This window comes from Abramis brama, assembly GCF_963993115.1.
Source record: "Abramis brama genome assembly, chromosome: 6".
In the NCBI taxonomy this organism is placed as follows: domain Eukaryota; kingdom Metazoa; phylum Chordata; class Actinopteri; order Cypriniformes; family Leuciscidae; genus Abramis; species Abramis brama.
The window spans coordinates 22,531,900-22,544,099 of record NC_139968.1 but is presented as its reverse complement, the minus strand read 5'-3'; the positions used below and the strand labels follow the sequence as shown (position 1 = coordinate 22,544,099).

The 12,200-nt window shown below is 41.1% G+C and overlaps 1 protein-coding gene across 8 annotated transcripts in view; it reads right to left on the bottom strand.

Moving 5' to 3' along the window:
- nfia (nuclear factor I/A) overlaps positions 1-12,200 on the bottom strand; it is a 153,597-nt gene that overhangs the window by 42,849 nt on the left and 98,548 nt on the right. For all 8 annotated transcript variants that reach the window (XM_084118080.1, XM_084118081.1, XM_084118084.1 and 5 more), the window contains exon 3: positions 3,955-4,020. In XM_084118080.1, coding sequence (XP_083974206.1) covers positions 3,955-4,020 — 66 coding nt within the window. The remainder of the gene's footprint in view (positions 1-3,954; positions 4,021-12,200) is intronic.

Below are 12,200 nucleotides of genomic sequence, written 5' to 3'. Positions count from 1 at the left end.
AGACGTATGTTAGAGGGCATGTGGCAGGAAGTCAAGGTAGATTACAAAATGACAAAGAGACGAGGACAGTGGGCTACGGGGTCGAGAGCGAGAAAGGCAAAAAGTAAAAGTTTCCACACAGCTGTACATACTGTGAAACAACAACAATACAGGGCAGAAGTGAGGCGCACCATTACTTGGAAAACCGAGGGATGACGCAATGGAGCTGAGGAGGGAGAGAGAGTGAACGAACGAAGGAGCCTTCGTCACTAGAATTCCAGTATAGGGAGCATATGCACCCGGAGTTCACTGAGGGCATTTCCATGAGTGCCTCATATAGGGAGGCAGGGGCGAGGGAAGGGGCAGGGCTTCTATATCTCAACACGGATAATCACTCCCAGCTGTGTCCACTTTAGCGGCGCACACACACATGTAGGGAGGGGCCAGGGTTCGCCTTTCACAGCAGCGCCGAGACCTCAACGAGCCTCCAGTGCAGCAACAAGAGCGCCGAGTGGAACTACACTGGGCCACAAGAGAAGCAAACCTATACTGTTTCAGGGTAACTGACAAAAACAAACTTTTTTTTATTCAACATCAAGATTTTAGGTGATTTGGTCACTATCCCACAACATTTTAATGAACTTTTAGTTTCTTTGCGATTTTAAAACGTGAAATTCAATGAGAAAAAAGAGCGGTGAGGCCACCTTGATCGCGAGTTAATTTCTAAATTGCCATTTGCTTGCCATTATCTAACTGAACGCATGACCTTGGTGATGTCATCAGTGACGGAAAGTTATTGAGAAAGAGGCAGGGCTTATTTAATTTTGATTAAGAATTATGAAAAGTGTTTTTTCTGAGAATAAACTGCTCTGATCAGGAATGTGATTAAGAAATCAAGAATTGGTAAAACAGGATATTCAATAATAAAAAGGGGCGGAGCTTTATAAGTATAAGTATTTGATTGGATAGGGAAAAGTGCTCATTACATTTCAGAATGGAGCCAGACGTAAATGCAAGTTAGATAAAACAATGTATATATTGCTATTTGTTTACATGACCTAATAGCACGGATAGCCTTGATGCCGTTTCACATCCTGAGCTGCATGATGACATCACTCTTAAAATTAAATTTAGCTAAATTTAACACATTTCATAATTGCTAAAGTTTACACAGTTATTGAACCGAATTGAATCAACACAAATCTGATTTCGCCTAAATAATGACTGCTTACTGTTGTCTTTTTGAGCTGCTTTACAGCAGAATTGAATTCTGTTTGCTTTATTGTAACAATCTGTATTGTATAAAGTGCTATAGAAATAGGTGACTCGGAGCATGTTATTTTTTATAAAGAATTACAAAGAGTGTTTTTTCTCAGGATAATAGGCACTGATCAGGAATGTGTATTAAGAAATCACAAAATGAGTAAAACAGGATGTTCTGGTGTGAAGTGATTATTTAGTGAAAAGTGTGCATTACATACAGTGTACCAAATGAACCCAGGCGTGAATGCGTGTTTACATGATCTAATAGCACACATGGTCTTGATGATTTCATCAGAGACAGAAAGTCATTTTAGAGGTAGACTGTTTTTACGGTTTGTTTGATTTTTAAATGTAATGTCTCTCACACATTCTTTTCCATTTTCTTGAGCTCTCTGAAATGTATTTCTCACCTCCCCTCTCTCCTGGGCTTGTAAAGGAGAGGATATCCTCTGGCCTTATCTAATAGTCTGCGGATTGTGCAACGGTTGCCCAGTCCCAGAAAGACAGCAGCAACGCTTTGTGAAAGTGCACGTAGCATGGAGCACAGGGGTCAAGGTTTACCAGCAAAAACAAACCATGGAAAAAAATGTTGGTCATGTTTTCCTGCATCGGGGAGAAGAGGGAGAGAGAATTATGGGAGAAATAGAGGTGGTGACAGGGAAAGTTGGAAGTGTGTGACGGTTTTAGGCTACGTCTGACAGTGTTTAACAGGCACTGAAAGGAGTTAGTGGATAGTTCACTGAAAAATAAAAATTCGTCATAATTTACTCACCCTCATGTCGTTTCAAACCCGTATAACTGTCTTTTTTCTTTGGAACTGAAAATATGATTTTCCATTCTTCTGTAGCTCTCACTCAAAGCTTTCATATGGCTTCAGGAGACATAAAATGTATACAGTAATAATTTTAAATAAAAATATATACACATATACACAAAATGTATATAATATACTGTGTATAAATGAAGAGTTCAGATGCAAAGTCTCTAAGTGCCATCTGAAATTTTCTTCTAGAATGACCATTTTTATAAAGCTTGTATATTTAAGTTCAGTAATTTCACTTAAATGACAATTAATAGGTAATTTGCATTGCCATTTAAGTGAAATTATTTAACTTAAATATACGAGCTTGATAAAAATGATCATTCTAGAAGAAAATTTCAGATGGCACTTAGAGGCTTTTGCATCTGAACTCTTCAAATGTAAAATCTAATTACTTAATTTGATTAAATTATATAATTTATTAAAATATTTTTGACATAGGTTTGGAAAATCATGGATGTGAGTAAATGATGAAGATGATGATATTTGGTGAACTATCCCTTTAAGTGAAAAAAAAAAAGAAGTTAAAGTTTTTTTACTACAGTTTGGATACTTTGTTTTTAGATCCACCAGGTCAAGTTGCTGATCCGAGACCAGTTTTGTGAATTAAAAACAGTTCTCAGATTGTATAGGATGGCAGGAATTCTGGATCGGGACTGGCCTATACTGCTTTGGATCAAAACGGGAAATAATCCGAAGATCACGGACGACAGAAACAGATACCAGATGGAGCGAGTTTGTACAGGAGAGAAAATATAAAAAAAAAAAAAAAAGACATTAGCAGAGTGATTATGTGCAGCCTATATCGGCACAACGGGGTGATCTTCAGTTCAACAACTAGAGAAAGAGAGATGAAAAGATAATATCAGCTACATGCAGGATGAGAGAGATGAACACGCTCATCTGTCTGTATCCTCTAATCTGAGTAAACAGGGCGATGTTGGTGTCACACACAAGGGCGTGGAAATAATAGCTCAAGCTTCATGGCGCACATCTGCGATAATCTTTAAGTTTGGAGGAAAATATGCCTTATAATACAGTATTATGGGACACACACACAAGAGATACGGGGGTGGGGGGGGGGGGGGGGGGGGGTTGTGGGAGGATAAAGCGGGACTTTTCAACATCATTCTCTGTTTAAACTCAAGCAAACAGGCAACTGTTTCCATTCAATCATCGTGTTTATGTTTTCTCAAACTGTAAATCAGTCGACACAGACTTTTTCATTGTCCGCTAATAATTTGTAAACACACACAAAATCAGCGGAACTGCTGCTCTGTGTTTGTTTTAAAAGAGGCCGTTTAGAACAATTCTCTGCCTGCACTGGAAAGACGCCACTTTTCGCACAAGTTTACGAGAACACAATCCCCTTAAGAGTAATCGCCCACCTCGGGCTTTCTCAAACAGACTCACGCTGATCTACTCAGAGGAGAGAGCGAGTCTTGGAGTTTTAAACGACATGCAAAAAGTTTGCAAACTAGTTCCTACTATAGCTCATCTGGCTAACAAGAACTATGAGTAAAACGGGATATTCAATGAGGAAAAGGGGGAGGGGCTTGATTTTATCAGCCAGGAATAGATTGGATAGTGAAAAGTGCTTGTTACATACCACAGTGGAGCCAGACATGAATGCAAGTTAGGTAAAATAACAGCTGAATTGCTATTTGTTTACATGACCTAATAGCACACATGGCCTTGGTGATGTCATCAGAGACACAAAGTCGTTTATCAGGTGTTTTTTAATTTTGATTAAGAATGTTTTTCTCAGAATAACATGCACTGATCAGGAATGTGTATTAAATTAGGCCATGGTTCCGTTAACCTGGATATCATTCGGGATATGCACATGTATTTTTCTGGATGTGTTGGAAAACGTGAGCAGATACACTCACCGTTTTCTGGCTGGTCCTTTATGTCGCCATCACTTGGCTGGTTCGGACTTTCAGACTGCCCTGTTTCTGTAGAGAGACACACAAAGAGAGAGAGTCAGAAAGTGATACTTTTGTTTCACCACCACTTTGAGATCATGCACTTGACAGTCTCTTGAAATCGTGTTTCCAGAATCTCAAGACTTATGTAGTAAACGTCTAGGAATCACCGATGGCTGTGCTGACCGTGCAGTCTGGCTGCCAAGCGCACACTAACCGTGCAGGTGAAACCCTACACAGATGTGTGTATGCAGGAGGCCACCGTGTTGCCGGTTCAATGGAGCTGACTGATGCCACAATAGACCGACAGACAACTGCACACGTCGCAAAAATAAGTTTGTCTTTCTAGGCGTTAAACGACAGTGTTAACGTTAATAAATGAGATTCGTTGCAACATAAAAACGCTATGGTAAATAATAAAGTGATTAAAAAAACTGGATTGGAACTGATCGAACTACAAGTCATTAATTATGATTATATTAATCAATTGACAGACGTAACTGTAAGTTTCAGCCTACATTTATTAGCATTCAGACACAAAGGGAAGTTATCGGAAATAAAAAGGTCTGACTGTACTCTAGCCAATGTCCTTTTGGCACGCGGCTCGGTAGGTCAGACCGACAGTGGGGCCTGGGCTGTGAATTCACACTGAGTGTGCTATTTGCAGCCGAGGCACTTATGGAAATAAGTCTAGAGAGAGAAAGCCTTCAGACCTGGGTGTACTGCATAAAAAAGGCCCTATAAATTTGATGGGCTCCGATTTCTCCCAAGAAAGCTCTTTAACGGTGCCATTAGCTGCGATAGCAATGCTTCGTGCCTAGACAGTAAGGGAACTTTCGTAAAGATTCACCCCGTTCACTTTAACTCTTCTACGACAGCCAAAAACGGCAAAGAAACACCCTTTAAGATGATTTAGACGCTGGGGTGAGTATTGATTTTGCACTGGAGATAAAATAGTCATGCTGGGAGAAATATTACCTTATGTCACGCTAGTGACCAACCAAAACAAAATGGATGGCGAATCTGAATCATGACTTTCCTCACTTCATTTTCGGTAATAAATGAATCATGGTAAAGTAACTTCAAACATCACTTTAGAGTACAAATGTAACTAAAATTGGTGTAAAAAAATTCTTAGAATTTCAGTTAATGATAAATCATGGAAAAGTAACTTTCGATAAAAGAAGATAAAGCAAAACCCAGACCCTCACCACCACCACAAAAAAGAAGTTTGTCCAGCCCCTTCATCTGCTCCTAGACAAAGTAAACAATTTAGGGCCTTGTTTGCATTCAGCTCAGCGTTGCCGTCTGCATCAACAGTTTAAAACAAAGGCAATCTGAAGAGTGGGCCGAAACAACGCAGCAACACCCCCCGCCCCAGCAACAGCCCAGAGATATGTGAAAGCGCAAAGAAGGGGGCCGGGAAACCGGGTGCCGTGTGGGTGAGAGTGTGCGGGGACTTTCACACACTCTCCCAGTTGCCCTCAGTGGACCAAGTGCTCTCTCACACAGCGCCCATTGCTAATTAAATATGTAAATGAGGCGTGAGACCCAGACTCTGTGTGTCACATCTGCATTTACCCCCTGTCGAGGGCCCTCGGAGAGCGAGGGGTGACAAAAAAAACCCTCCCGCTTGAAATAAACAAAAAAAAAAAAGACACTAAACAACAAACAACTAAATACCGTGCACAAACAGGCCCATTCATCAGGCCTAAATCCTCTATACAAGAGCATAACAAGCCACTCTATGGGCCGCCGACTGAAAGACAGAGGAGGGATGGTTCCTGCCTATCTCTAATTTTGTTCTCACACCATCAAAAAGATGGGAACGCCGCTCGGTGTGGGAGAAGAAAAGCAACCTGGAGTGACTCAGTAAACGTGTTATTCTGCCTCAATACGACAACAGAATTCATTATCGAACTATCGAAAAGGGACACTGAGGAAAAAAGACGTTGTTTAGTGTCCTATAACAAGCCTGGGCTAATTGAGACGGGCTCAGGTTACTTCACAGTGTCGAACTGATAGGAAAAGCAACCTGGAGTGATTCAGTCAACACGTTATTCCGCCGTGTAATTCATTATCGAACAATCAAAAAGGTAAAAAGAAGTCGTTTAGCATCCGATAACAAGCTTGGGCTAGTTGAGACGGGCACAGGTTGCTTCACGGTGTCGAACCGATAGGAACGTGGCTGAATTAGTTGGTGAGGTGATTCCCTAATTAGATCATTAGGACCGGCTTGCGGCAGCAGGCAGGTTGGGTAGGAGCATTATACCCCCTGGCCTGCCTCCGACTCTTCCTCTCCCAGGCCATGCTGAGGGCTTTAGGGGGGGCGCGTTCATACACTCACACACACACCGCCTGGTCTGTTTCATTATGCATGCGCTAAACCATCTGTACTTCTCGCAGGTCCGCTAGTCCCAACCCGCCGCTTTCTCACCAAGTGCTTTGCTGTAATCCAATTGTGTGTTAAAACCCCACTTTCAAAAGGCCCTTTACACAGTGGGCTCAGGAACACGAAGGCCCATAAAAGGAGGCAGAAACTTAATTTAGAAATACAAACGGGCCTTTCTGGAGTATCAATGGAAGGTGAAGCTCCAGGGATTGGAGCATTGTTTCCACAAGTATCATCCCCCAGATTTTTTTCTTTTGGGCCGCCACAGACATTATGAGATGGTGGGTGCCGAATTCCTGCATGGTCTCACTTGAGACTATCCGGACTATCCGAGGAACTCAGAAGGAACTTGTTTTAGAACCGCTACAGCAATGCATTTTTTATTTTTTTTTGGAGAGCAGCATATTTGGGCCATGATGCAGATTACATAAAAATTACTTGAGGGGGAAAAAATATGAAATAATTTCTGGGAACTGTAATGAGTCACAGATGGAGGACATGATGAAACCTGAAATTGTGAGTGACATGAGAAAAAAGGGAGGAAAAGCAAAAGAGAAAGAGTAAATCAAGTAAAATATGCAATAGTGAACAATCTAGAATCATTTTATGTTTTCTAATAATGTAAAATTTTACAAATGTTAACATAAAACAACGTTTGAATATTTGATTAAACGTTCAAAACACATAATTTTATTATCAAAGTAAAATTAGATTTATGTTGTTTCACTTGAAATTAAATTGCTATTTAAAGAAAAATGGATTTAAATGAGAGAATATGAACTAAATTTTTAAAAAAATGTATGCCAAGAGACAAGTTTTTTTTTTTTTTTTTTTAAGAGGTCTCTTATGCTCACCAAAGCTGCAATTATTTGATAAAAAAATAAAGTAAAAACAGTAATACTGTGAAATATTATTACAAATTAAAACAACTGTTTTCTGTTTTAATATATTTTAAAATGTAATATATTCCTGTGATGGCAAAGCTGAATTTTCAGCATCATTACTCCAGTCTTTAATGTCACATGGTCCTTTAGAAATCATTTGAATATGCTGACTTGCTGCTCAAGAAACATTTCGTATTATTATAATCAATGTTGAAAAAAAAGTTGTGCTGCTTAATATTTTAAAGGGTTAGTTCCCCCAAAAATGAAAATTCTGTCAGTAATTACTCACCCTCATGTTGTTCCAACCCCGTAAGACTTTCGTTCATATTTGGAACACAAATTAAGATATTTTTGATGAAATCTGAGAGCTGGCTCACTTCTCCATAGGCTTCGAGACGAGAATACTTTTTGTGCGCAAAAACCCCCCAAAAATAACAACTTTATTCAATGTGGGCTTATGATGTGAGTTCACGAGAGCGCCACGACGCATGCGCGAGAACTGAGAAGTGCAGTGATGCAGTGTTTAAAATGATTCTAAAGTGTGCATTTCCTGGATGTCCGAATTGTGAGAAACCAACGAGAAAACGTAAGTGCCTTACCAGAGCCGCAAAATGAATGGCTTACCTTTCACACTTTCCCATCAAATGATCGTGAGCGTCATCTTCTCAGTTCTCGCGAATGCGTCGTGGCGCTCTCGTGAACTCACATCAGAAGCCCAGAGAAAATGAATAGTTGAATAAAGTCGTTATTTTAGGGTTTTTTTGCGCACAAAAAGTATTCTCGTCGCTTGATAAACTTAAGGTTGAGCCACTGTAGTCACTTGGACTATTTTAACAATGTCTTAACTAACTTTTCTGGGCCGGCAGATGAAATTACCTAGAAGCCTATGAAGGAGTGAGCCAGCTCTGCTCTCAGATTTCATCAAAAATATCTTAGTTTGTGTTCCGAAGATGAGTAATTACTGACAGAATTTTCATTTTTGGGTGAACTAACCCTTTAAGACATTACAAATGTATGTACTGTCACTTATGGTCAATTTAATGCATCCTTGATTAATAAAAGTTCTTACTACCTAAACATTTTTGAACGGTATGTACACACACTTCAACAACATTTCATATCAGGACTGGTTGTCATTCTTCTGCGCAGGGAAGAGGAGAAAGCCGTCTGTTTCCGTCAGGCCGCTGCCCGTGTGCAGTGTTTGAGTAACCCTGACCTTTCCCCCTGCGCTTTTACGTCACACCGTATTTAATAAGAGGCAGTGTTTAGACAGGACCCTTCTGCTTCTCCTCTATAGATCAGCCCGTTGCTGAGGCCTGTGCTGTTTTTCTTCTCTCGTGGAGCGTCGCTTGTTTACACTGCTGTTTTCGGAGGACCGGGAAGCGAGACGGGAGGGGATAGTGTTACAGGCCGTGTTTATAGATCCTGTCTGGATTTTGAATAGTAATACTGGTGTGTTTTCTTTCGTTCTTCTGTAACTTTTGAGAAATACAGAATGCACATTTAAGGACAAGGACCAAAGTAGGGAGCCCTAACAGCTTTGATGTGCTTTAGTCAAGCTCAAACACCAGTGCAGGGTGTGCAAAAATGAGAAGAAACCACTCTGCGGTCGCCCAGCGATGACATTATGGGATCACTGTGGTACAGTAAACCAACTATTGCAACCCGGCAAAAAGCAATAAAACTTCCTGAGTCTCAATTATTCTTTTGTCAGTGTGACTTGAGCAATTCCCCCCTGCAAATATAAAGCTAAACCAGACTATAACAAAAGCTATCAATAAAGGAATTCTATGTTTCCTTACTTGAACTTGTAAATCAGCTCTTGTGCTAATGCTGTAAGACAAGCTGTCTGGATTGCCAAGCTACCGTTACCAAGACACAAAAGCGGGACATTCCAGGCTTATTCGAACCCTTGTTCCCCCTGGACTGGCGGGGGCATTGGGAACAAGATATCATTATTAGCTGATGCAGGATATGGATGGTGTTTAATAAAAATCTAGCATAGAGCATAGAAAAGTCAATGGCTCTTCTACAAAACTTAGCTAGCTGTCTTGCTGTATACAAAGGGTAACATCCAAACTCAAATGTAACCTTGTAAGTGACCGAATAGAGAAGTTCATGAGTGCACACCATTTAAATAGCTAACAGCTAAGCTAAGCTAACAGTGCAGCACTCTTACAACCAAAAAAATACACAGCATGCACATATACTGAGTAATATTAAAAAATATATTTGTTTAATTTATATAATGTTATGTTAACTGCAGTTATTTACATCAAACTTTAGTATATTACTATATTAGTAATTAATATAATCCGTCATGCACTTTTTTACTTCTTAATATCACATGCAACTCTTATGCTCTGCAGTTATTTCAGCCAAGGTTTGTGTAGTATCAAGTTGGTGCGCAATGACTATTGGGTAAATTTCCCTCTTCACTTCCTGTGATATATCAATGTACACCTGTTCTCTATGCAGTCTGCAGTGCCCTTCGGACCAAACATATATGCTTCCTAGACTACTAGACAGGGCACTGGAACATAACCTTAGTCTCTCCATCCCTCTCTCTCTGGCTGGTCAAAGTGTTTCAGAGGGAGAGAAGGAAAAAGTGGACCATCCTCAAATCTAGCAGCTCCTCTATGGGAAAAGCCATATTCCCCTGGCCTGTAGGCAAACACTTTCTTTCTTCCTGAGCACTGTGCTTCTTGACTCCCCTGATATGAACTACAGTTTCTAGGAAAAGGCAAGCAGTGGAGGAGGAGGATGAGGAGGAGGAGGAGGAGAAAAAGTTCTTGGCCTTTTCCCAGGAAGGGAGAGAGAGAGAATCAGAATCCCAGAATTCCCCTGGGATATGGTGAAATATACAGCCCTGGGGCCACTTTCAATTTACTCTCTGCAGTACTCTTTCACTCTCTCCCTCTCTAAATAGCTGGGCTGTGAGAGAGAAGTCGAAGCTGTCAGGGATCTAATGTGTACCGCGACCTCCTGTAGCCCTGATGTGGAGAAATAGAAAGATCGCGAGTGGGTCAAGTGTCTGTGTGAGCACGGATTCCTCAAGGGAGTATGAGGAGAGGGGAATATCCGCAACACCAAACAAGAAAAGAACAAAAACCAAACTGAAATACATTAGACTTCAACAGTGAGACTGAATTTAAAATACCAGAATGTAGTGATTAGGCAAAAATGAGACCTTTGGAAACAGCCAGGCCAAAAGTAGTTTAAACAAAAAGCCATTTTGTTGCGATGCCTTCTTCCGCAAGCTGCAGACACATCCTGTCTTTGTCTTAGAGCGTATCTTGCTTGTTCTAGTGGAACACACAAGGTGGCACAGGTAGAAGAGTTTGTCCTTGTTTTGACAGTGGAGATCTTTCAACAAATATAGTCTAAAAAATGAACAGGGCTCTCCATGTGGCCCTTGGGGTCCAGGAGAACAACACAATAGGTAGTACTGGCATTGTTATCCCTGTTTCTGAGCACTGTAAGGAGAGAAGAATGCCTGTGTTTGACCTCTGTCAGGCCTGATTTCCTGCCGAAGTGGAGCTGTGTCTGAGGACACGGTACTGAATCGGAAAAAAGTGTTGTCAGTTTGATTGTCATTTGCCAGAGATCTAATCTTAGTGAGTACCGTGAGACCCTCCTTTTGTGACACGGGAGTCTATGTGTGTACGTACGTGCATGCCGTAATTCATCGCTCTCCAAGAGTCCAGCTGACAGGCTCCAGCTGCAGACGTGCGACATACATGCAGAGTGTTCACTGCTGTCAGGATCATGGACACACCTGTCTTTACAACAACTACCATCTGAAGCCAGGTAGTCCATCTCCAACTGACATGGAGGTGTCAATGCTTGCTACAGTCATTATTCAGACAGGGAGTGTAGCTCCCCAAGACTACACAACAATTCCCAATACAAAGGAGTTACACAAACAGGTTTCCAGAGTCACAAAAAGCAAACTACAATAGAAAGACGTCATTTTAAATTTTACAAACACAATTTATAATACCATGAAAAGGTTTGGGGGAACCATTTTGATGTACTTTCCATTAAAACAGAAAGTCGGGGTTTTCAAAAATAGCCTTTATTTTACATTACTGTCCAACAAAACAACACTTGACAGCTTGAGCCAAGTAGAAAAGCAATGACAAACAATGCTTTACTACTTGCTATTACTAATTAAAGGCAGGTTGTATTCATGATTTAGTATTCACGTTCTCATTTTAGAGAGAATTTGACTGGACAAAATTTGCACAGTGCCAGATTGGTGCACTTATTGTTGGTCCAAAAGAAAAAGACTAAATGCTAAATGTTTCTTTCAAGACTAGCATGTAGGCTAGATGGCATCAAAGCTACCAGACATGGGATAAAAGCCACAAAATAGCTTCCTCTACTATTATAATACAGATTTTCTTGTATTTATTGGGCCACAAACTGTCAACTTTACCATAAACACAACCCTTAGTAAATCCACAGAGCATCAATAAATGGCGGGCGACATTTGCACCGTTCATGGCACAGGGGTGTGTGCTTGGCTGGCCACCGATACCAACTATAACGCTGTGGGCAGAGAAGCCTCGTCTCAAACCCCCCTCTTCCCTTCTCCCTCAGAATGAGTGAAAATAGAAAGTCTCCATGATCTTGGCAGTAGGACGATTGGAGAAAAAAAAAAAGATGGGGTGATTCAATTTGGCAGCCAACTTTTTCACTCCCTCTCTTTGGTTGTCTTCCTCTCTTTCCCTATTTGCTCGCTCTCTTCCTTGGAGAGTGGCTGGCCAAAGCCCATGTTTGGAACAGACTGGAAGACACTTGCCAAGGCTGAAGCGTACGCCACCAGGGATGCACTACCCAGCCCGCAACTTCCCCTGCAATGCACTTCTCTCCAGCCGCTTCTCACTGAGGGAAACCCCCCTGGAAGCCTGGCCGCTAGAAAAAGTGGC